The sequence below is a fragment of the Nymphaea colorata genome, chromosome 9 (genome assembly GCF_008831285.2).
Source record: "Nymphaea colorata isolate Beijing-Zhang1983 chromosome 9, ASM883128v2, whole genome shotgun sequence".
Lineage (NCBI taxonomy): Eukaryota > Viridiplantae > Streptophyta > Magnoliopsida > Nymphaeales > Nymphaeaceae > Nymphaea > Nymphaea colorata.
In genome coordinates, this window is record NC_045146.1 from 5,172,494 (window position 1) to 5,198,686 (window position 26,193).

At 38.2% G+C, this 26,193-nt stretch overlaps 2 protein-coding genes across 6 annotated transcripts; one reads left to right on the top strand and one right to left on the bottom strand.

Moving 5' to 3' along the window:
- Positions 1–1,997: 1,997 nt before the first annotated feature.
- LOC116259797 (50S ribosomal protein L22, chloroplastic-like) lies at positions 1,998–7,224 on the top strand. The gene is made up of 6 exons (XM_031637719.2): positions 1,998–2,588; positions 3,506–3,588; positions 3,947–4,114; positions 6,183–6,293; positions 6,456–6,522; positions 6,631–7,224. Exons 1-6 carry the CDS (start codon positions 2,468–2,470, stop codon positions 6,906–6,908), a joined length of 828 nt encoding a protein of 275 aa, XP_031493579.1. The 5' UTR covers positions 1,998–2,467; the 3' UTR covers positions 6,909–7,224.
- Positions 7,225–10,599: 3,375 nt separating this feature from the next.
- LOC116260309 (probable splicing factor 3A subunit 1) lies at positions 10,600–15,182 on the bottom strand. 5 transcript variants are annotated; one of them, XM_031638550.2, is made up of 4 exons: positions 15,018–15,182; positions 13,642–13,674; positions 11,387–13,529; positions 10,600–11,138 (listed from the first exon to the last, which is right to left on the bottom strand). In XM_031638550.2, exons 3-4 carry the CDS (start codon positions 13,526–13,528, stop codon positions 10,869–10,871), a joined length of 2,412 nt encoding a protein of 803 aa, XP_031494410.1. In that variant the 5' UTR covers position 13,529; positions 13,642–13,674; positions 15,018–15,182; the 3' UTR covers positions 10,600–10,868. The 5 variants fall into 5 exon arrangements, with proteins under 5 accessions (XP_031494410.1, XP_031494406.1, XP_049935448.1 ...); XM_031638546.2 differs by adding an exon at positions 14,038–14,240 and having other exon boundaries at positions 11,387–13,674; XM_050079491.1 differs by adding an exon at positions 13,929–14,240 and having other exon boundaries at positions 11,387–13,674.
- Positions 15,183–26,193: the final 11,011 nt, after the last annotated feature.

Genomic DNA, 26,193 nt, shown 5'->3' on the forward strand with positions numbered 1-26,193 from the left:
GAGTTTTGGTAGCAATGGTGAAACATATATAGAATCCTATCAAGTAGAAAAAATTAATATCCTTTAAACTCCTTATTCATATTAGGTAAGCAAAGATTTTTGACTGATTAAAAGCCACATATATACATATATTAATGTGCTTTAGAGGAACTGTATTGTCTTCTTCATATCTGTACCAGGTCATTACTGGCTATAAAGAAAGAAATTAAGATTAGGTTTATGATGGCGTAAACTTATAAACGAAAAACTTGTTTGCGTCAAATCATGCAACTTTGTAACAAGGAGCTTCTTCTTGTTTTTCTTCTTAGACTTGTTCTTTCGGGCACTGAATAATTAGAAGGGGATCTGTTCTTGTTCTTCTTAAATTTATTATTAATATCATTTTTTGGCAGAAAAGAATTTTATAACAAAAAGATGTGGTGTCTTTGGCTACTTTTGCCACGCCACAAATAGAAATCACGCTGATTCATGGAGCCAAAGTACCCCTCATTGAATTAATGCTAGATCACGGTGTCATAGAAACTTAGCTGATTTATTATTGCTGTCTTAAATATTCAAAGTTGGCTGTAACTCAAAATTGATGTCTTGATCTGTTCATAGCAACCCTCTTCATACTGAAATTTTGATTATTATATGTTTTCCTTCTTTTTGTTTTCCTGTTCTTTCTTGACAACACGCTCCTAAATCAGTCCAAAACACAGAAGGTAACAGTATAATTCAGTTCGGGAGATTTACTCGGCTTGTTCACTAACTAATTTAAGTGGAGAATCGATTTAAACATTATGTAGACTAAAGCAAGCATGCAGTGCGAGCTATCGTACTTCTTACTAGCCTTGGCTTTTGTTGAAGCCAACTGAACCAACTAAGATGAGAATCACTCCTGGGGATGTTAATGGATCAAATTTGGATAAGATATATCCTTAATCATATCCATTTTTTTATATATTCACAAATACAAATAAAGAAAAGTTAAATCTGATTCTGAATCCAAAATCTGATTTTACAATCCAAAACTGATTTTCATATTCATATCCGAATCCAAATCCAAATTTTGAACTAAACGTTACCAATTTTCAAAATGTAATAGCATTAGATATAGGATATTTGTCTAACAATTAATCCAATCCGAATCCTTATCTAAATCTGATCGGATATTTATGTATATAAGAATCCGATTCCAAATCTGATTGGATGTCATTTATTAAATCCAAATCCGATCCAATTTCTTAACTGGATATTAACTTTTTTTTTCCATATCCGATTTTTTCAAATCGGTTCGGTTAGACATCTGATTCAAATCGGATATATTGACATCCATAATCACTCCTAAAATTTGCAATCGATATGTGTAATGTTGAATCGATCATAATGAGCTCATCCTGATCCTCTTGCCAATTAGCCTTGTCATTAGTTGAAGCAAACTGCACTGGCTAAGAAGCGGATCATTCCCATGCTCCACAAAAGCGAAAGTAAAACGCATTGAAATTTACGATTAATAGAAGAACAAAAACAATTGAGATTACAATGAATAAAAGAATAGTAATGTCGAATCGATCAGTGAAAAATGCTGTCTTTGTCTCTTGGAACGACACAAGTGGATGTCTTTAGACATCATATTTCAAATCCCAAGGCAAGAATATAAAAAATTAATCTAAAGTGATGATGGGTCTAAGGATTCAATGTAGTTGGTTGGGCTGACAAATGAGTGAAAATTTAATTGGTGGTTTGATTCTTGTGGATGTTATTCTCCGAAGCATTGGGATAAGGTGCGACGCCAAGTTGAAGGTGCATTGTTCCCACATTCGTGGTCCGATGCAACAACTAATTTGGAGGCAAGGGGAGGGACAGTTTTTAAGGGGTGAGGGAGAGCTTTGGCATCTCATACCCCATATTGATAATTACATCCCCTTCATGTGTTTGGGATTTATAATGAGGTGCAGCTTCTTGCTGGTAGCTAGGGTCGAGGTTGCCTGTAAAATGGTATACCTTGAATTAGATCTTCAGCTTGTGACCCTTGTGGCTAGCACATGGGCTTGTTTCACAAGGCACCGTAGGCTCTGCAAATTGGCCTGAGAACGGCTTGAGCTTTAGGCTGAGTCTACATTACCTTGTAGATCCGATACGACCTGCTGATAGGCTGATCCGTGCTCATTCCCATTTGCGTCGACAGTCGAGACGCGTTACCTGTGGCTTTCGCCGCCGCGCTGCCCACGTTGACGCAGCTCACTCATTCTTACTGTGTTCTTCTCATATCTCAAAAACCCTAAACCCCTCTACAAGGCCGTCCCCAACTCCTCTGCTTCGATTTCTGCCATCCTCGAAACGGAAATCATCTCATCTACATCCTTGTTTTGTAAAAAGAAACCATCGAATCACTTCTTACCCGTAGGTGGTATTGCGTCGATCAACGCCTGATGGAGTCTGTTGGGAGCTGACCCTGTGGTCTGAGTTACACGTTTCTGAAACGATGGCGGGTTGGTATAAGCATCTGCAGGCCGTCCTGCGTCAGATTTCCAGCCGAAACGTACACAAGTTCCAGGCACCCACCAATCATTTTGGTGCATCTGCAAGATTTTCCCCTTTACTTGGTAACCCATTGGTATCTTGGTCTATTGATAGTTTCTTGTCGTCATTGGTCTCTTTGATGTTGGCCATTGACAAATCTTTCTGTTTTGGTTCGTTTCTATTTGCCTAATTTTGAATATCGTTCACCTTAGAGTGTTCTTTGGCTTCGTGTCTGCAAAATCTCTCTGTTGCGTGTTGTTGGTGTTCGACCAATTTGCAATGTTTGATTTCTAATGGTATAATTTGGTGTGCTTTGATATGTTGAGCCAATGTAGATGTTCGGTCATCGGTTCTTCTGTAAGATACAAATGGCCTGTTGGTCATTCTGTATGTTGCTGTTCGGCGTTGATTCGTCTTTCGCTGCCTGTTAAACTTCGCTATTCATGGATCTCTGATTTACGTCTGTTGGTGTTTGTTTGCAGTGCTGTTCCATTTTGCTACTTATTATTGATCTGTAGATCTGGAACTTACTAAATATCTCTCTTTTTGATATTCGGGTGTAGAAATCAAGAATTGAGAGAGAATTAGCGAGTCAAGGAATGAACGGGAACAGATCAGAGTTTTCAGAGTCCAAAAGATCACCTCTCACATTGATCTTTTCATATACATACATGTTACAGCTTGATACAGAATTCTACACTCTTCTACAGCTTAGTCACTAACTGCAATTTGTATATCAGCTTACTGATTTGCTGAACTATCTATATGCACTCCTTCTACACTTAACATGGTGTATTAGAATGTTATGTACTAATATATACAACAACATCACAAAATTGCAACGTTCATATGTCATATTTTGTGGATACAGCTAAAACGGGGTGCTAGGCACTGGTCCCGTTGGTACTGGTTTTCAACATCATATAGTTATTGTTAACTACATGGATCATGTAAGTTATACCCACCGTTGTGTTGATTAAAGGTCGTGCTATTTTGGCAGGGCATCCTTCTTCTCTACAAAGCACATTAGCTTTTCCGTCTGGGCAGATCCAGCAGCCATTTTACTACTATCTGCAACGCTTGGTAATAATCTGGACCTATCTCTTTCAGATTGAAGGAATACTTGGTTCGTACAAATAATTTGACTGTGGATGTTGTACATGATTCTTCTGGCTGTGTGAGTGGAGTTGCCAAGTGTAGCGGTTATGCTGATTGGCATGATTTTTTACGTAGTAAATTTCCATAATGGTTAATATGGGTTTCATGCTGTCATAGTGGCACCCTATGCAGCTTGTTTTTTTTTTCCCCTCTGGAGATTACTACATCTTAAAGGCAATATTTGCTGTCTATGTGTTCAGCTTGCTACTCCTTGTACTATGAACCATCCGTGTATGTTTTGCATGCTTACTTGCACTGATGGATTGGTCATGAATTATTGAAGGGAGTTTCCAGTTCACGGCAATTTCTGGCTGAGGCGTCAGCTGATGCAAATATACAGCCCATCTCTTCCCCTTTAACACCGCTACTGGGGTCAACTGGGAAGGAGAAAAGTGATGCTGTGGTTAGCAAACCCAGCAGAGTCCAAGCAGTGCTAAAAGGAATCAAACAGGTGAACGTGCACCTTCTTTCTGCCTTTTCTTTTCTAAGGTTCATGACTATTTTATATTTATATACCTTTTTTTCTCCATAATTCTTTTTCATTGAACCATGTTGCTACAGATTGTATGTGTATTTTTACTTCTCTTTTCTGTTTTTCTTTGGATCTATTTCCTTTAGAATCCATGTGGAGGCCACATGATAAAAATTAACCAGTTGCAATTGGCAACTATGGTAGTTAAATGCGACTGCATAAAGCTGTTTGCAGATTCCTATTGTATTAGTCCCAGTATTAGAAGAAATCTGGTATTTGCTTAAGATACAACATGTTCGGTGATGTGAAGGGTTGAAACTTGAAAGACATAAAACAGTTAGACATGGATGGGGCTATGCTTGATGATGTCTAACCTGCAAAATAGAAGAGAATAGAATATATTCAGCATATACTAGAGGAGGATGGTCTTAGTGTCTATTGATGCATGTAGGGCCCATGAAGTTGTTTCCAAGGCAGATCGGTTGCACAATATGTTAACCATAAAATTACTCGGAAATTCTTTGGCTTGATATGGGGCGTAAGGAGCATGTTAGATACCAGACTCCTTGGAATGCCTAGTTTCATTCTTAGGAATCTGATTTCTAAGTAGAGTATGGAGAAAAATGCTGGTGAAGTCCATTAAAGAGCGTAGACAATAATTTTTTGAAAAGGTTCAGAAAAACACGTACACAAAATCTCACGATTTTTTTAGAAAATAATGAGAAAATATCCGACTAATGAGAAGACATAAAGAATATCTGACTGAACTTAGAAACTTACAAGCTCCTCTCTTGCACAAAGTGGAAAAAATTGAAATAACATTGTTAGGAAAAAAAAAATATCATGTGCTGGAGGAACATTGCATGGAGGTCACCCAGCTTTCTTGGTGAAAGTGAGGGCTCAAAAGCCCTTATCATAGTTAAGTTTCCCTTTTTACCATTAAAAGAAAAACACTAGTTCAAAAGTGCCCTTATTATACCTTTTTTAACATATAATGCCCCTTTTTGAAAAGAAAAAAGTGCACGTGTCTGTTCAAGGTTTTATTTTTTATTTTTTCAAAATGGCGAGACCACTCTCATTTTAGCATGTGATTAAAATAAATGAAAAAATTGTGATAAAAAAGCTATAAAATCGCGATAATAATGCAACAAGTGTACTATCTATGTCACATAGTTTTAGGTACGGGTGCCGGTATGGGTATGGGGATACGGCCACACACACACACACACACATATGTATATATAACAAAAAGTAAGATTTTAAACAAACAAAACAATATAAAAGTCGTGGAAAATCCTGCTGAATAGGTGGAGTTAGACCACCGAAAACATGAACAGCCCTTTAGTGTCTGTCAAGGGCTTTTCATTTTCATTGTATATACATGATAGTTCAAAATAAAACCTAATTAGTGGACAAAAATAGACTTGGTCAGAAGTTGGACTCTTGGTGCTTTTTACGGTAAAAGAAATTTAATTTTCAATGTCTGCATACACTCATTTAGATATGGGTTATTTAGCCATAGTATGTCAGAGACTCAGATGTACCACGTATGGTGCATGTACCTTGTTTAATGAAGATTTGTCTAGGAACGTCATGCAGAAGTGGACTCGACAGGATTACAATTCTCTCAATGGAAAAAAGTTATAAACTCACAATCTTATTTGCAAATATGAAAATGCATATTACTTTTCCCTTTTACGGATAATACTTTGAAAAGCGAGATTTACTTCTTTACTTTTTGTTCTAATTGTTTGAATGCTTACATCTATTCTTATTTATACATATCAATTTAACCACTTCCCTAACTATTACCTTTAATCCTGGGGACGAGGTTACAGTAACCACTGCAGATTATTGATTCAAAGGTTCAAATATTGGAAGTTTTGATATTGAATTTTGAAATTGACCTGGATCTTTCCCATTTTTGATGGATTTAGATCTAAATTCCAACGTTTGAAACTCTATAAAATTTGCTTTCTGACACTGATTTTAATTGTAGGTCTAATATGCATAATGAATCTGATTCTGTCTTAGCATGTACTTTTAGAGTCCAAAGAAAGTAAATTTGGTGGCAGCCCTGGTTCGCGGTATGCGCGTGGAAGATGCATTGTTACAGCTGCAAGTGACAGTGAAACGGGCTTCTAAGACTGTCTATAAGGTACCACTATGTCAAGCCGAAAGAACTATGTCATATTTCATTGGAAGTAACTGAGCTGTACCTTTGATGGTGTTAGCCATTACTAGTCCAAGTCTATGGTGTGTCAGGGGTGCTGCTATTGCTAAGATTGTTCATGGAGCTGACCAAAAATCTATAATTCAGGTTATACGTTCAGCTCGTGCAAATGCAACACACAATCATGGCCTAGATTCTGATCGCCTTCTAGTAGGTAAACAACTATTTTCTGTAGTCTGCATTTGTATGAGAATTCAATTTTTAGACTCTGATTAGTACTATTTTTTATCCTTGTTTTCATTTGAGTTCTCATTTTCAACAGCTGAAGCATTCGTTGGTAAAGGGTTCTATAAGAAGAGAACTTCTTATCATTCCAAAATGAGACATGGAATTAAAGTGAGACCAGAATGTAGATTGACTGTTGTTGTGAGAGAAATCAGCCCTGAAGAAGAGGCTGAGATAGCCAGGCTTCGGGTCAGTAAATTCAGAAAGCTGACAAAGCGTGAGAGACAGCTAGTTCCTCATAAGCTTATAGAGACAACACCAAGATGGCATCGCAAGCGCAAAGGTGATGAGCCAGCTGCAGGTGTTACGGCATGATCATGTAGCTTGCTTCTTGCTGTTGGAAAATAACCATTTCTTGTTCACTGTGGTCGGTAGTGATTTTGCTTTTCTTCCCCCCCCCCCCCCCCCCCCCCCCCCCCCTCAAAGAGCCCATCTGCAAGGCAATGCTCCATCGTTTTCCTGCAAATTTAGTGAGAGAGTATCAGAAACATTTTCTTGACAATCAACCTTTTTTTTTCCATAGTTGAGCTTGGGTTGGATAGTCAGTTTATACCAAAAGTGGCAAGACTATCAGTTTCTGCCAAGCATAACGACTGGAATATTGAAATATTAAACTCTTGCCTTCCTTCAACTTGAAATCTTAAAATGGAACGGCCTTTATAAGTTGATGGTGCTCTTGGGGAAAGTATCACAGTATTATGATGAGTTTGTCTGTTCAATATTGCCAAAAGAGTGAGTACCAAACAGGGGATTGGGCTTAAATACCTTCAAGCTGGAACATGTTGCCAAACTTAACCCAGCGTTGTATTTCGAGAGAGAAAAATTTCATTTTAAAATTAACATGCTTGTGTAGTAGTATGAACTTGATAGATGAAATGGGAACAATTTGGTTCTTGTGAAATTTTAGTTGTTTTTACCAAATGCCAAGAAAAATTTGTAACCTATTTAGGAGGCAGTAATTTGTTTATGTTCTTGATGACACTCGGATTCATGTTGGCAAGCGGTGAAGAGCCTAATATGTTTTTGAAATATTTAATTTATTCCAGTAGATTTTTATTAAATGTCAAACACTAACGTTATATTTATTTACGTATCAAGATACCATGTCATGTGTAGCGAAAAAGGGTTTTGAGTACAAACTCTATGCAACATTAGTCCACACGTGCACCGGCGTACACACACGTCAGTTATACAGAAAGCTAATTGCACATCGATTATGAAATGGACATAAAAATTTGCTTAAATTTGACATTATAATTTGATTTAACATTGATTTTCCTTTTACAATCATACTTTAAATCAAGTTCTCTGAAAATTCATTCAGTATTTTTGTTATATCAGGTTTTTGTGTGCTATATATTATTTGTTAGCGTATTATCTTTATCATTTAGTCACCTGATTGAATAGTTTTAAGGCTTGGAACAATAAAATTGCTTAATTGAGACGTCAGCATTTTGAAATACGACTTGGCTACTATATTTTCAACTTAAAATCTGTTATATAATCTCTTAATTAAAAAGTTATATATATATATATATATATATATATATATATATATATATATATATATATATATATATATATATATATATATATATATATATATATATATATATCAAATTTTTAAGATGAAAATATGGAAAACAAACTATTTTTTCAAGATACCGAAATATCTCTTCAAAAGGCAATGTTCTCGTTTACGGAAATTGAATTCTGTCCCAGCTTTGATGGATACTTTAATCTCTTGGAAAATAGCTTGGCACCCTTTGATTTATCATTCGATTTGCTTATATATATACGTGTGTGTGTGTTGTTTCCATCGACCCACTTTAATATCAGGCCCAAACTTTCGATTTGGCTGATTGCAACCCATATCATAACTTTTGTTGCACCCCCAAAAGACCATGAACCAGAACATTATATCTCTTAATCAATTTTCTTATCTCTGGAGATTCTTCTCAATGCTCAATATGAAATTAGGCTTCACTTTACTTGATCCCTTCAAGACAGACGCATCCACGTCTGTGGGACCTAGACCCGAATGTTCAACCAGTTTTGATGCAAACTGTAACCAATGCCGACCTAGATCCGAATATTCAACCAGCTTTGGTACAAACTTCAACAACTCAACTCACACTGGGTTCAGGCTGTATCCCAACCACCAACCCCCTAGCAATAAAAGAGCAAAGAATTATCTCTTTACCGATCTCTTTATGTGTCATCCAAAAATCCTCTTAATTTTCAACGCAAAACTAAACTTTACTCCATCCACTCATCCACAGGTGTGGAACACAAAATTTGACTTTTATGCCTGCTCTGATATTACTATATTATGAGATAACTATATAGTGGAAATTAAATTGAAAAAAATGCAACAGTATTTTAAAGATGACAAAAAACCTCTAAAAAAATTGGTTACATTAAAGAAAGCTTATTTCCTCCTCCCTTACATACATAAATGAGCCTCTTAAACTTGACATCTGAGGATCCTATAGCTACTAGATTTATCTCTCTCTCTCTCTCTATATATATATATATAGTAACTCCTAAACCGTCATATTATACTCAAAGGAGCCGTGCATCTACAGACGGCAAAGAGCTGTGGAAACCAGAAGAAGAGGTCATCATCACACGTAGCTTCAACTTGAAAAAGCTATCAGCAGGCTGGAATCATCTTGATTCCTAAGAAATCAAATGATAGAGCTTCAGTTGTAAAAATTTAAAACCACAATAGTTCTTTCAAGTTTCTAAAAGACAATTCCAAAGAGGGAGGAGAGAGAGTAAGAAGGAAACAAATGAGTTTCCTTAGGCGAACACCTTTAGAGGGATATCTCGAGCTCTTAAGAAATAGTTTTTGACTTTTACTGTTTTACATTTGCAACTTAATTTTCATTGTTTTTTATAGAAAACAAGAGTTTCTATGAAATTAATAAACATCCATCTCTTACAGAAGATTGTATCTATCAAAGGCCAGAACTAACAAACATACAGAAGATTGCAATCAGGACACCCAAACGTGCCCAGACATTTAGCATGCAAAGCTTTCATCTCTTTCAGTCATACATCTAAAAAACCATAGTATATATGTCGATATTTAGATCCGTCTCTCTCCCTCTCTCTCCCTCTATATATATATATATATATATATATATATATATATATATATATATATATATATATATATAGCCAATCCACGAGTGTGCACACACTCCGACAAAGAACAGGGTATACCATAGGTATGCACAAGACCTACTTGTCTTAAGATGCTTAGTTAGCCAAAGATACCCAAGAAAACTCTCAACAACTCAACAGGCGCCACTGCTGGCTGACTATGCTTATGCCTCTCCAGCTAAATCTCCAATTCGTCAAATTGGCCTAATGGGCTCCCCCCTGAGTCCGTGATTCTTTCCTCTTTGCTAATCTGTCCAATAATGTTAAGCCAATTATAACAGTCTAACACAGTTAAAGGCTATCCCAATATCTCGTACAATTGTTCAAAACAATGCAGTAAAAGTAAATTATAGTTATTGATATCTCAACATAACTTTCATTAACTGAATCATTCAGTTACCACTGTAGTCATCCACCATGGAACCAGGCTGTATTTGATTGATCAAACAGAGGACATCTCAGCATATGGCTTGTGGCTGAAATTTCCTAGAAAAAGCATTCAGCTTAGCGTCAAAGCAGACCTTGGTTGTGACCACCAACAAACTTAAAGCATGAGTTGCTTAATCCAAGTAGCAAATCAAAGAAAAAAAAATATTTTTCCAAAGACATTTTCTCATAAAAATCATATTACAGTTGTAAAGTTATTCCTCTGACAGAGATTCAACTCTTCATGTATCAGTCCCCATGTTCAGGCGACAAAGATGAAGTACGCCACTGCCATTGTTGGTAACTCATGAAGCGACCATCAGCATCATAGTGGTTCAAAGAAAAAACGAACCTACAATATAATGCAGAAGCAGAAAAAGTAAAGCAACATAATGCACCAAACCACCCATTAGTAGAACTGAAGCACATTTGATCTCAAATGAAAAGAAAACAGAAGAAGCAAATCAAATACTCCTGGCAAGGAACTCACTGGATCTGACCTGTCAAGAGAATCAATCTGCAGCATATACCACATACATGGTCAGTATAACATAAGGTGCCAAGAAATGGCAAAGCAAGTTTACTTGCATAGGAGTATTGACAAGCTAAAACATTGTAACCAAAATAATGGAGTGTAGGATCTCCACAAAGTAAATTGAGATAAGGTCGAACAAGTTCTCATTTCTTTCTGCCACCACGTTCTCTCAGAGCAAGTGTCAGCACTTCTCCTGTCCCAATATTGTAATAAGCAAGAGACAGATTGTCCTTGAGGAAACCAGCCTTTCCACTGAGTTTCTGCTTGTTTGCAGGCAGTTGGATTTCACCTGCAATCTTCTCTTTCAGACTACTAACAGTTTCAGAAAGAGACTGCATGGTGATTTCCAGAACCTGCCCCTTGAGGTTCCCTTCATCAAGACTTGGCACAGATACAGAAATACATGTAGGTCCCTGCATAGACAACAGAAAACCAAAAGTATATTAAGTGATTAGTAAACATACCGTTAAGTAGACAATGTGCAAAATTTGAATCTCATGCAGAAACTAGCCCTCATCAGAGAATGAATAAGACACTCTAGATACCTAGCAATATAGATGCATATTAACTGTACATGTGAGAGTTTCCCAAAAAGAAATATAATTTTCATAAGGGGGTATATGATTTTATGATTTTTTTTTTAGAAAGTACAGGTACTTACTGGATTTTGTGCCAAGAACTGGTCCTCTGGAATCAAGGAGACATCATCCACTTTCTGTCTCTTTGGTTCTGGCTCATCTGGCAGCGGTGGTGGTGCCTCCTCTGGAGGTGGTGGCGGAGGTATTCCTTGAGGAAGAGGAGGAGGTGGAACCATGGACATTGAAGGCAATGGGACAGGCATAGGCATATACGGTCTATGAACCCCCAATGGAGTATACTGGGCACCTGGTGGAGGTGGTATGCTCATGCTAGGAGGCAGTGGGGGGCGGTTCAACATCATAGGTTGTGAACCTAGAGCCATGGGGTGAGGAGGAGGTGGTGGCCTAACAGTAGAGATCATAGGAATAACACCAGGCCTAGGCACAGGTGGAGGCATGATCAACCCAGAACCTGGAGGAGCAGAATACTGAACAGCACTTGGAGGGCGAGGAATGTTCAGGGCAAGACCAGGAGGAGGAGGAAGAGGCCGAACTGATGGCACCCCAGGCTTTGGAGGAGGAGCAGGGCCAGGTAAAGTAACATTAGCATTAGGATCTGACATTTCATCTGCTGCAAGGTTTTGAGACATAGCCTGAGTTGCAGTGCGGCCTATACTACCTGTATGACCATCCCAAATAACCTGTTTTGGTTGTTCCTCTTTCTTTTTTTCAATCTCAGCCTTAACAGCATTTGAGACCTCTTCCTCTGTGGTCCCAAAAATATCCGGTCGAGTTCGAGCAAGACCAACAATGTTTCTCGATATCTCGTCATCTTGTGCAAGAGTTGTCTCCCTGATCTTGGCCATCATCCGCTCCTTCTGCTCCTTGTATTTAGGATCAATAAGGGAAATACGCATGTGCTCTGCCATCTCCTCAATCGGTATCAGTTCCTTAGTGATGGGGGAAACAACATACTTTGTAGGATCCCTTTCAGCTGCAATCCTTTCCTCGGGCCTTTTCCAGTTCTTGACAATCCTCATTGGTGTCTCCTGTTCATCTGGAGCCCCAGATTTATTTTGCATCTCACCCTCATTTTCGTCGATACTTGCTACCCTCATACTCTCCTCAACAAGTTGAATCTCTTCTTCATCCATTTCCATTTCCACCTCTTTTCCAGGCTCAACAGCTTCTTCCATTTCCTCTTCTTCAACGGCAGACATCTTACTTCTCCTAATAACCTCCTCTAGGGTCATGGGTTGAGGCAATTCATCGTCTTCATCATCTACAAACTCAATGGTTTCAACAACAACAAAGTCATGCCAGTCGATCATAGCCATCATCATCCTCTCCTGCTCAATTTCATCTTCTGCCTTCTGCCTGGCCTGAGCTTGTGTCCTCTCCCATTCAAGCCTGTGCAAACACCTTTCAAGGACGGTGGTCATATCAGTAATGCTCTTCCTGAGTTTGTCCGTCAGTCCCTTAGGGGGCATCAGGACCTTCGAGTACGAGTCAGTCAATGCTGTAAAAAAAGTAAACATGCTATGTGTAGGCTTGAGAAAATGAAATTGAGGATTGTTAATCTCTCTGCTGGTCAAGCCAGTCAAGAATGGCTTTCCGTTCCTGGCAACAAACTGTGCCGTCAGTTTGATGATATCCAACTCCTCTGCTGTGATTCCTTCCGGCAGTCTAACTGTGTATTGTTCAGCCTCTGGTGGCTCAAGAACCTTACGGACAGGAAGGAACTGGGAGATGTCAGGTTTTACAACTTCTTCACCCGCTTGAGTAGCTTTTTCCGATTCAGGCTTAGACTCTGGTCGAACCCCAGCTTGCAAGACAGGTTCAGAAACAGCAGTCTGTTGTTGATTGCGAAATTCTGTCAACTTATGCTGATAATAGGCATGATAAGGGTCGGAAGGGTTTAGAAAATTGAACTTCGCATTGTTTTTCTCATTCACCAGAATCCTCTTCTCGAATTCTGGCCCATTTTTGGCGACAAAAGTTGCAGTTTTATCAACGATATTGCGAATATCTGGGGGAGGATGGATTATTCCGATTGTTTTCGTATGGGTTGCCACAGGAGCAGGTGCAGCATTTGCAGGTTTCTGATCCTGCGGTTGTGCAGCTTTGTCCGGCGATTCCTCTGCAACTTGGGCTGCCGGAAGGGGGCCAAGGTTTCCATCAGAAGGTGGTGCCGGGAGCAGCAATATTTCAGCTAGCCCGGGCATACTGGCAATAACAAAGAGAACGAAGATGAAGAAGTCACGAGCACAACGAATGAAATCTCAAATCTGCTATGCTTTCTTTCCCATTTGTTGCAGAAACATTAAACTCTTCTTACTGATTAAGACGTTCACGATTCAGATTCTTGATCCTATACAATAAAATAAAAAGCATAAACTTACAACCAAAAGATGAGGGGAAAAATGCATAGCAGTATCGGATTTCTTAAAGGCTCAAAGAAGATTTCATCTAACAGAGACAACACCGACACCAAATCATATTTGCACCATATATTCGCACTCATTTTAGAAAAAATAAATAAAAAATAGTAGAAAAAAAAGCCCTGCATCGAAGAAGAAACCCAACAGCCTTTCTGTTCTATTTAGGGCTTCCACTCGGCCTTACCGCCTCCACAGATGCGCGATTCTTCAATCCTCCCAACTCCCCTTCCCAAATGCTCTACCAGAACCCAAAAACCAACAAAACACAGGCGAACAATCTCAGATTGACTCACACAGAAAATCAACACACAGACGAACAGTTTCAGATTGAGCCGCACAGAAATCAACACAAAAAGGGAAAGTTGAAGGGGGAAAGAGGATGAGGACGGGGTCGGATGGGAAAGCAGCGAGATAGCAATAACAGTGGCGTTCAGAGGTGATAGCTCCACAGGCGGTGCAGCAGGAGGAGAGAGTACTGGCGGTCGGCGGTTGAGCTCTGCAGGTAGAGAAGAAAACCGAGAAAGGGGAAAATGTGAGAGAGAGAGACCGCAGTAGGGTTACGATTAAGACCAGTATTTTAGAATTGAGAGATAAGGGCGGAAGCTGAAACCTGGCAAACAAAATGAGTTTTTTCTTTTTCCTGGGTGTGTGTGTGTGTGTGTGTGTGTGTGTGTGAGAGAGAGAGAGAGAGAGAGAAGCGACAGTTTCGTCTGAAAACTTCAACAAAGGAAAAACCACTCTAAAATCTAGATGATATACCAGCAGACCTCAAGCGAAAGTGCAGAAGCTCGGTCATTTTCAAAATCCCAACTGCCCCAAAGCGACAGAAAAAAGAAGCATGTAATTCACCACTGACATCAAACTTCGAAGCAAAGGAAAGGATATCAAACCTCCAGTCAGTTCCCACTCTCATACAAGCTCCCCCAAAAGCCTTAACTATCGTACAAACATTAAACTTTATCAGATAAGCACTAAAAAATCATCGACTTCTCCAATTTTCCGACGAAAAAGACAACAAAGCAAGTCTACCGAGGGCACTGCGACACCAAGTGAAAGGGAAGCACTACGCCCAACAACAACCTGGCGAAAGGGAGCGCCCAATTTCACGGGAAAGGAAGACAATGGATCGAAGAGCTCGTGGGCAGGACTAGGACAGACACAGAACGTTGCCCCTGGAAACTTGGTAGAAGAGAAAGGGCTTCTTCCGAGAGAATTTTTTCCCTACAAATGTTGATGCGCCAAAGAGAGAAGAGAGAAGGAGAACGAGGGATACCTTGCGAGAGAGAGAGTGAGAGAAATGATGGTGGTGGCCTGCTGCGGAGGAGGAGGGCGCTGCTTCTTTGTGCAATGAGACGATGCCCTAACCGGCAACAAAAAATCCGTGGAAGAAAAGTCGCGAGGTTCCTAGTTCCGACTTCCGAGTCGGCCACCCCTCGACTCCCCCGGCTCCCGCCCCCACTCTCCCTTTTATAGAGGGAGAGGGAGAGGGAGAGGATTGTGGATCCGGGGGCTGGATTTGGATGATGTTAATATGTATATCCAAATTCAGTGCAATACAGAAATATAATTTGATTTAATATGGGTCGCGTACGAGGCAGTTTTCTCGACAACTTCAAAAAGTTCATTTTAATGTCTCAGATGAATTGATAAGACAAAAGTAAATCACCTTTTTTCATGAAAAATGTTAGCAAAATATTTAGAAAGTGTAGACGTTGGTTAATGTTCAACAAGTCAAATCTGGCTTGAGCTCGTTTGATTAAGCTTGGCTCAAACTCGACTTGTTTTTTGCTAAATGAGTCGAGGCCAAGCATCAATCAAAACTCAAGTTTGTTAATAAGTGAGTATGAGTTACACTAACTCGACTCTTTTAAATTGTGAGAATTGAAATTTACGAAATGTAAGTCACAAGCCTATTTTTACAAATATTTCATTAGAAAATGAGGCAGAATTAACATTTTATTGCCATACAAGTGTATAAAATTCTGGGGTACTTTAAAAAATTTCTCATACAAGGTACAGCAGATGCTTCCTCCAAACCCTCATTCTCTCTCCTTTGTTTCTCTCTCATCACACGCCTTCCTTCCCTGGCTTGCGGATTCCATGGCTCCTCCCAACCATTTCTGGTGTCCGGCAAGCCACCGGCAACTCCAACAGCCGGCGACCTACATCGAGAGTATGACGGCAGCCAGCCCATGGTGAGTTTTGTTTATTTTTCTTATTTATTTAAATTTCACTTTGTCTCGGTTTTCCATTTTGGTCAACGGTTTCTGGCGAATAGAGTCGAAAATAAACGGTCTCCGGCCATGTATGGCCAGGCCACGACCCACTTTGTCTCTGTCCACTGGCATGCCGCCACCCAATGAATTTGTAAATAATTTGCTTGAAGCAATTCATTGTGAAATCACTGTTGAACAACAAAAGAAAAACATGAATCCAATGACACGAGCCTAAACAAGTCGAATTAGAACTTATAAAGTTTGACTCGAGCTCGAGCTCCAGCCAAGCAATATGTGAGTAGAGCTGAGGCTCAAGCTAGCCGAACCTAAGCTAGGCTCGCCTATTGTACATTCCTACATCCTATGTTGTAGGAAAATAATAAGAAGAAAATACAGAAAGCAAACTTATTATTTCTAAATAATCTCGCTGAGTTTGTGCAGAGTTTGCAAATAAATTTGTAAGTAGTAGTTGGATTTTTTGTAAGATCGTTACTTCAAATGGTAGAACAACAACTAGAAGATGTTCTATGCATTACATTAGTCAAGTTGTTTAGCAAATTATTTGTACGTAAGACTGCTGCCGAAAGAAATGCGACTCAATGAAAACAATATCCATCTCTCTCCCACTTGTGCAAACAATCAACGTGGTTCAATCTAAAAAATAGACCTATATCCACACATCATTGAACTTGGTTTTCACCTTGTTTAGTTTGTGTTTCTTAAGCCATGTTAAGCGATCCCATCAGTAGAGATAGGGGCAGAGCCAAGGTGGGGCCGCAAGGGCCCTGGCCCCACCTCAATTTAAAAAAAAAATTGCATGTAAATTTTAGAAAATTTCACTTGTTTTATATAAAAATTAAAAAAAAATGATATTTCGGCCCTTGTTAAAATTTAAAAATTTTAATTCAGCCTCTCTCATGAAAAATTTCTAGCTCCGCCCCTTAATAGAGATGTCCCATATTATGCATCAATTCTACACCAGGCAATAGTAGGTTGTTTTTCTAAGACACTGTAGGCCCTAGTGGACTATTAACCAATGGGATTCCCGGCCTAGTCGGCATTGCAATATCCATGAATAGTGAAGTTGGGAAATGGGGTACCATAATTAAGGGTGGGTACCGGGCCTGGTCCACCAAAAATCAGGCCCAGCCCGACCCGTTTTGTTAACTGGCGGGCTGGGTCGAGCCGGCCCGGGGTCGAGGGAGAACTCGCCGAACCAGGGGAGGCAGAACTTCGGGGAGGAGAGGACGGCGGCGAGGAACCGGCCGGCAGGGAGGGAGGCGACCTGGACGGAAAAGTTTTCTCCAACTAATATTGAACAAAGATTGAACAAGGAAATCAGGGGAACACCAAAACGGAAGAAGCCTAAACAGAAATGATTTCTCCAACTAATATTGAACAAGGAAATCAGGGGAACACCAAAAGATGTAAACAAAGGAGAAGATCAAACTAATTACAACGGCCACAAATCTAAAAATCCAAGCCCAGATCAGGTGAAGGATGAGAAAAAAGAAACGATATGAGAAGAAGAGGAAACCCTAGATCGGACGAACGAGAAAAGCAACGAACGAGTTGGAAGACGACGAAACCCTAAAAGTGCGAGGCGGTCGTTGGGTGTTGTGGAGCAAAATTTACGGCGGCGAGTCCTCGTCCTCTGCCTCTTCCTTGCCGCCTCCGCCCTCCTGCTTCTCCCAACCCGGGAGCTCGGATTCCCTCCGCGTGATCTTCGTTTCCTTCATCTCGTCCCTCTCCATCCTTGTGGCTCTGCCTCCCTCGATGGAAAAATAGAATTAGGGAGGGGAGTGCGGGGGAGGAGTGACCTAACGGGCCGTCGGGCTGGGCCAGACTATAGAAGTGATAACCGGGCCGGGCTCACTCAAGTTGAGCCCGATAAGAAAATTTCCCGGCCCATACCAGGCCGGGCCGGTGGCGGCCCAACCCGACGCCCAGGCCTAACCATAATGAGTCGTAATTTTCACAAAACAATTATCTTTTGCATTCTAGTGATCATCTATGGGTTCCTTCATGCATTAATAGACTCAATTAACTTCAACGGACAAGTCCGAGTGAGTGAGTGTGGCATACTATAAGGCACCAAAGGCATTGTGATAGAATGTCAGGTTGTCCATATTGTGATTATCATAGGGTTGCAACTAAATGGAGGTGGTGAAAGGAGTGAACATGGGCTTGCATGCTGCCATAGATGCATTTAGGAGTTCACTATATACTCACATTGTGAAAGAAAAGACCATGGGGATGATATCTTTGATGCCAAGGAAATAATGTAGATAATCAAGGTTCTTCAGTGAAATCTCTTGTGTCAGTGTGTATTACCAAATAGAGTTGTGGCAAACCATTGCTAGTGATCAAGATAAATCATCCACATAAACTAAGACAGATATAATGATGATATGCATTCTTGTCTTAACGGTATCTCATTCACTTCAGCTTTTAGGCTTATCATATAGATTCTTTGCTGGTGTTAGGTTGTCTATATTTTGATCTCTTGGGTGTGCAATTGTGTAGAGGTCTTGAGAGAAAGTGAATTTTCATGCTACTATAGGTGCTCATAAGCGAAGATCAACTATATACTTATTGTTAAAGAAAAAGGCTATAGGAAGTGTACGCTGCTTTGATATGTGGAACACTAAGGTCCTTAACTGAAACCTTTTTTTCTCAATCAATTGGTGATGGAGAAAGGTGTTGTTGACATCAATATGTCGAATTTACCATTTTGCAAAAGTAGCAAGATAAACAACTGAACTGGAAGTGTCATGAAAATCATTACCTGCTTATTTATTGTGGCCTTTAGTAATGAAACAAACTTTAAATAGTTCAATAAAGCCACCTATCACTTGACTTTGTATACTTACTTCAACCAATGAAGTTCACATATGGAGGAGTGGCTAGTACCCAATCACTAGTTTTGATAAGAGTAGAAAGCTCAACCTTCATTGTTGCATGTCACTGCAGGTCTTGAACAGCCTATTAAGAGAGGTGGGCTCAATGTCATCCTAAATCCCTGATTAGAGGAAATGTATGCTAAAGGAATAGGAGATTTTGTAAAAACATCAAGTAATGTTTCATAACTTCAATAACAAACTGTTTGTCTTCAATTTGATGCGACAACCAATCTTGTGCACATATCAAAGCTTTTACAATTTTTCTAATTGACTTCTATGTGAACCAAGAACATGCATTCCTCTATTGATCGTTGACTATAATGCAATTGTCGGTATAGGGATAGCCAAAGTATTACATTCCATTTTAGATAACACATTATTAGGTACATTATTGACTTTCCACCATGTCAAAATATCAATTGCATTGCTCTTTAGATAAGTATGCTCTTCCAAGTATAACTTTACATATGTTTTTATGTTTTGACCCGGTAATTATTCTTAAATAAAATTATTCAATGCATTAGTTCTAGGTTTTTTATGAGAAGAAAACTAACTAGAGAAGTGAAGTTAGACACACCATCATCTTTATCAACATGAACAATATAACTAATAGAGAATGCATTTGATGCATAAGTAGTTTTCTTTTCGTCATAAAGACACAAAGGTAGTTCTTGATTGTACATAGGCATTCATATGCTTTATAATATTAATATAATTCAATTATCTTCATTTTATAATGAATGATGAAAAACATCATTAGCTAAAATTAGTTTATAAATATCACAATGCTTGTTGAATTTTTCCTACATCATCTTCATCATACTTGAAGACAAATATGTATATCCATCCTGTCAATTTTAAATATTGACATCATAAAACTCTACAAAAAAGACATTGAAATCTGAATACTTTACAACAGAGTGAAATTAGTAGTATCATAAAATATTTTCAAACTGTTGTGAATGATGATGATTAAATGCATCTTTACACTTCTTAATGATGATCACAATTTTTGAAAATGATTAAATGCATCTTTACATTTCAATGCTATATCAAGCATAAAAAATAATGTATTCAACTTAATAGAAACATTAAAACATAACTTTTTTCACAAACAACTCTCATATGACATACTGTTTGATAAAAAAATTCACATTAAACTAAAAATGCCTAATATATTTAATGTTCTTTCTAATCTTATCAATCATACGACTTGTTTTTTTCGCACAATCTTGCATATGTGAAGAATATGGATAGCACAAGCAACTTGAAAGGACTTTCCATTAAAACAAGTTCATCTTTCTCAAGAGTCCACTCCATCAATTTTATAATCATGTGATCATTTATAAACAATTACCTAAAGTAATGAGAAATAATTTGTGATCAATATTCTATTTTAATATTCCTTAATAGTTGATGCTAGTTTTTCCTTGTATAAGGAGTCTCAATAGTGACAAAAATAAAAAAATCTTTTTTTATTCATTATCAATGTAATGTGTAGTCAGACACAAATAACCATGTTTATGACAATAAAATATCCACATGTCCATTATAAGGCTAATTCTCCCATCAGTCTAGATTATCATGTAACCTTGTTATTTCATTTTTATAAATATATGGACATTCTAATATACTAGATACACACATCAATCATGACAGGATTATGTACAGATTTAGAATTGTACTCCTTCACACACACACACACACACACACATCACACACACACACACACACACACACACACACACATATAAAGACCAATATTCTAATATAGTTGTGCAAGAATCTCACTTTTGCAAACATTAGGAATAAATTTAAAATGGCATGTCACATGACAGAATGTTGCAGTAAAGACAGCTCTCATAATCATACGTCATAAGGAAATTATTCATCGGTTAAGATGACTGGTCTGTGTTCTCCACCCATGCATCGGGCCAAAGCAAATACCCCACTAGTTTAAATTAAAATGATATGGATCATCACCATAGGGTACGTTTTTCATATGCATTTGATGCCATGAGAAAAATATTCACTTCATCATATGAATGGAGAATGCTTCATATTTGAAGAATAAGTCACCTTCAAAACCATAGAACATTAGCTCACACGTTCAGAATCCCAAGCTGCATGCATCAGACTGTGAAGCCTTCTATCATGCACATACTGTAAATCAGGCCCAAGTTAGGCAAATACTTCAAGAATATCACTCTTGAATCTCTCACTAACTCAACAATGCAATACACAAGAATCCTCTAACAAGAGGATAAGGAAAATATATTGATCTTCAGCCAAACAAAGCAAAATACTATAAGATGTGGCTTAACAAGCCATAACCTAAAAGGACAACAGTCCCTTATTTATAATACAAGGGAAGAAGAGAGGAGGAGGGGAAATGGCTGTTGGGCCATTTCCAACGGCTAGAATTCTGGCCGTTGGAGAGAGGCCCAACAGCTAGTTCCCCTCTTAAATAATAATAAAGGTGTAAAAAGAAATAGAAAAATACATAAAAGAAAAAAGAAAATTACAAGTATGACCTAGGTACCCTAAAATATACACATATCTATATACGTAAGACATATATTAGCACACTAATATATGTAATGTATATATATATATGTATATATATATATATATATATATATATATATATATATATGAATACATACATTCTAACATCCCCCCTCAAACTTACGGTGTGATAACCGAAAGTTTGTCAAGGAGAAATTGAAACCTGGTAGTAGCAAGAGCCTTGGTAAAGAAATCTCCTAGTTGATATTCAGAGGGAACATAGGAGAGATCTATGTTTTTCTGAAGGAACTCTTCACGAACATAATGACAGTCCATCTCTATATGCTTTGTTCTTTCATGAAATGTGTGATTGCTAGCAATATAGATTGCACTTTTGTTGTCGCAACAAAGCTTGACAGGATTCATGATATGAATTCTCATGTCCTTCAATAAGCTTTTAAGCCACACTATCTCTATTGTTATAGTTGTCATCGCACGATACTCAGCTTCTGTTGATGATAGTGACACCTTATTTTGTTTCTTGCATCGCCAGGAGATCAAGGAATCACCTAAAAACACACAAAAACCAGTGGTGGAGTGCCTATTGTTGGGATCTCCATCCCAATCAGCATCTGTATAAGCAATTAATTCTAATATAGAAGAGGAAGACATAAATGGTCCTTTGTTGATAGTCTTTTTCACATAACGGACAATCCGCATTGCCGCTCCCATGTGCACTGAGGTGGGTCTTTGTTGAAATTGGCTTATCACATGCGCGGCATGAGCAATGTCAGGTCTGGTGATGGAGAGATAAGAGAGACCGCTAACTATTTACCGAAAAGGAGTGGGATTCTCCAATATATCTCCATCATCAATTTTCATTTTTACTCCCAGTGCCTCTGGAGTATCCACAACTTTGTCATCTGAGATACCTGTTCTGTCAACTAATTCACTGACAAACTTCATTTGAGAAAGAAGATAACCCTGTTTGCTATAAGCAACTTCAATTCCAAGAAAATAAGTTAGTCTTTCCAAATCAGTCATCTGAAAGCATTTGTTAAGAAAATGTTTAACCTCTATAATCACTTTATCATCACTCCTAGTAATAACCATATCATCAACATACAATAATAAAACAATTACACCTACGGAGGTGGTTTTTACAAACATGGCAGTGTCAGAATAGCAAGATTGAAAACCTTGATTAAACACAACACTACTAAACTTATCAAACCAGGCCTTGGGAGCTTGTTTTAAACCATAAAAGGCTTTCTTAAGACGTAAAACTTTGTTTTGAGGTAGATCAAAACCAGGGGGAGCACTCATGAAAACTTCTTCCTGCAGTTGACCATTTAAGAAAGCATTTTTAACATCCATTTGAAAAATAGTCCAATGTTTAACAAAAGCAATGGCAATAAGAGTTCTAACAGAAGTCATGCGAGCAACATGAGCAAAGGTTTCTTCATAATCAATCCCATATTCTTGAGCATATCCCTTGGCAACAAGTCTGGCCTTGTATCTTTCTAAGGTTCCATCACTTCTAGTTTTGATTTTGTAGATCCATCTACAACCAATAGTCTTTTTTCCTGTTGGTAGAGGCACAATATCCCAAGTTTTGTTGCTTTCAAGAGCTTTAAGTTCAAGATTCATAGCTTCAATCCAATTGGGATCTTTCTTAGCTTCAAGGTAAGAAGATGGCTCATAAAAAGAATGATGTGTCATAAGACAAGCTCGAAATTTTGGGAAAAAAGACTCATAAGAGATAAATCTTTGAGGAGGTCTAGTGTGCCTTTGGGATCTCCTAGGGAGAGATTGATTAGTTTCTTGATTTTGGGTATCACTTCTTCTATACTAAGATCTCTTTTGGAGGAATCAAATGAGTAGAATTGTCATTGTTGACTTCTTCAATTGGCACTTCTACAACTTTATCGGGTTCATCATCATCAATATCATTAGTCCAAAGAAAAGTATAATCTTCTAGTTTCTTGGGTTCATCTTTGAAACCATCTTCATTTTCTAGAAAGATCACATTTCTTGAAACATAAACTTTATCTTTTTCAATATCATAACATCTATAACCCTTTTGAGTTTCGGAATACCCAATAAAAACACAAGAAATGGCTTTGGAAGAAAGCTTATCATCTTTGTCACTTAACACAAAACATTTGCAACAAAAGACTTTAAGTCTACTGTAATTAGGTTTAACATGGTGAAGTTTCTCAAAAAGAGAAACATGTTTCAAAAGTTTGGTAGGCATTCTATTAATTAAATAGGTTGAAGTCAAAACAGCCTCAGCCCAAAAGTTTTTGGGAACATTTTTAGATAAAAGAATGGCTCTAGTAGTTTCAATAATGCCACTCCATTTTGTTGTGGAGTGTTAGGACAAGATCTTTGATGAACAATGCCTTTTTCTTTTAGAAATTGTTGAAATTTATTTGACATAAATTCTCCTCCCGAATCACTTCTAAAGACTTTGATATTTGAGCCAAATTGGGTATAGATCATGTTGTAGAAATTTTTAAAGTTTATGAAAACCTCCGATTTGTGTTTGAGAAAGTAAACCCAAGTATGCCTAAAATAATCTTTAATAAAAATCACATAGTACAATATCCTCCTTTCGACATAATAGGAGCGGGTCCCCACACATCCAAATGCACTAAATCAAAAGATTTTTGGGCAATAAAGTTTCTATTATCAAAGGGTAAGGCTTTCATTTTAGCCTTGATACAATCATTACAACAAAAGTTCTTTTGACAAAAATTCTTCATGAAGGGAAGATGAGACATTTTTTCTATATTGGCATGTCCAAGTCTTTGATGCCAAGTTTGAATGTCACATTCTTTGGAGATATTGCAAGATGGTCTTGAAAGATCCAAAAAGTCTATGTAGTAGAGATCTTTTGTTCTAAAACCTTCCCCAATCGTCTTCTTGGATATTCGGTCCTGTATCAAACATTTGGATTGTGAGAAGATTATATCAAAACCAAGGTCGGCTATTTGAGAAACGGACAATAAATTTAAGCTTAATTTAGGAATGTGTCTTACTTGAGGTACTTTTAAAGTTTTGGATCCAAAATCTAGGTCAAGATTTCCAATAAAATCAATTTCAAGAGAAGTACCATCCGCCGTTTTCACAAAGGAATAAGAATAATTTTTAGTGCATTCGGTGAGAAGGGATCCACAAGGCGTCATATGAAAAGATGCACCCGAATCAATAATCCAAGAATACTTACTTGAAGAAGTAGATGCCACCGTAGCTCCCAAAGTGGAAGGTTTGCCTCCTCCCTTTAGAAACGGTTGAAGAGCACTTATGAGTTGATCAAGTTGGAATGAGCTTGCTTCTTTTTTTTCTTCTTAGATTGGAGCCGCAACATTGCTTCTTTTGTCAAAAGTTCTAAGTTTTGGACATCTTGGCTTGGTATGTCCTCCTTGACAATGATAGCAAATAACTTTTCTTCTTGCTCCTTCATTTGTACGATTGAAGTGAGGAGGTCTATAAGGTCTCAAATGGGCCCCTGGCCTAGATGTGGCAAGCACATTGTTGACTTTCTCTTTATCAAAACAAAGACGATTTTCCTCCATTTGAAGTTCCGCAATAGCCTCATTCATATATGGTGTTTTAGAACGATGAAGTAAAGCGGTTTTGACACTATCAAATTTCGGTCTAAGACCTATGATAAACTTGTAAAACTTCTCACGTTGTATTTGCTTTTCTCTAAGAATAAGATCTTGTGTCCAATGTGGTTCAAAAATACTCAATTCATCATACAATTGATCCATTTCAGCCATATAATCTTTAATGGATCTATCTCCTTGTTGAAGATTGTGAATTTTGAGTTGAACATGATGCATATAAGCAACATCTCTCATGGTATGAGTTTTCTTTAGATATTCTCAAGCTTCTAGGGCAGAATTTAATTTAGAGATTTGCCCGCTAGTAGCATTGTCAACACAAGTCAAGATCCAAGTAATAATTTTGTGATGACCAACACTCCATTCTTCCCATTTCTTGTTGTATTCAGCCATTACCTTCTCTTTTTCGGTTGCATCTAATTCCATAGCCCTTCCATCAACAACTTTCGTAAGGACTAGTTGTGGTTCAAGTTTTGTCCCATCAACTAGTCCCCAAAGGCTTTTACTACGAATAAAGTGTTCCATAGTTCTAGCCCATTGTATGTAATTTGTTGACGAGAGTTTGGGAAAAGGAAGAGAAGAGACTTTGTCAATCATGGGCACAATCAACAAGGTAGATCCACTTACAAGTTATGAAGAAGATGGCAGACAGGTGAAAAGAAGTCCACGGCAAGGATAAAAACTCAACAATAATAGAAACCATTCACCCTTCCAACAGCCACGAGCTCACCACCAAGGGAGCTAAATTTCGTCAAGAAATCATCAAAAAGAAGCCAGCAAAAACACTCTTCTTCTTGTGTAAAACTGCAGCAAGCAATATCTCGAACACTTGGAGTGCTTCACAGCTCCAACGTAAGAATAAAAACTGAACCTTCAATTTTGAATGGCAGCAAGACAAAGAGCCAAAGACAAGGCTCTGAAGTTAGGCAAATACTTCAAGAATATCACTCTTGAGTCTCTCACTAACTCAACAAGGCAATACACAAGAATCTTCTAACAAGAGGATAAGGAAAATATATTGATCTTCAGCCAAACAAGGCAAAATACTACAAGATGTGGCTTAACAAGCCATAACCTAAAAGGGGACAACAGTCCCTTATTTATAATACAAGGGAAGAAGAGAGGAGGAGGGGAAATGGCTGTTGGGCCATTTCCAACGGCTAGAATTCTAGCCGTTGGAGAGAGGCCCA

Bases quoted from the DNA above. Each gene is read 5' to 3' on its own strand.
- LOC116260309 (XM_031638551.2), bottom strand. From the start codon at position 13,528: ATGCCCGGGCTAGCTGAAATATTGCTGCTCCCGGCACCACCTTCTGAT. The intron at 11,139-11,386 runs GTAAGTACCTGT...TTGTCTATGCAG, and splicing joins AGTTCTTGGCACAAAATCCA to GGACCTACATGTATTTCTGT.
- LOC116259797 (XM_031637719.2), top strand. From the start codon at position 2,468: ATGGCGGGTTGGTATAAGCATCTGCAGGCCGTCCTGCGTCAGATTTCC. The intron at 2,589-3,505 runs GTAACCCATTGG...CTATTTTGGCAG, and splicing joins AAGATTTTCCCCTTTACTTG to GGCATCCTTCTTCTCTACAA. The intron at 4,115-6,182 runs GTGAACGTGCAC...ATGTACTTTTAG, and splicing joins TGCTAAAAGGAATCAAACAG to AGTCCAAAGAAAGTAAATTT.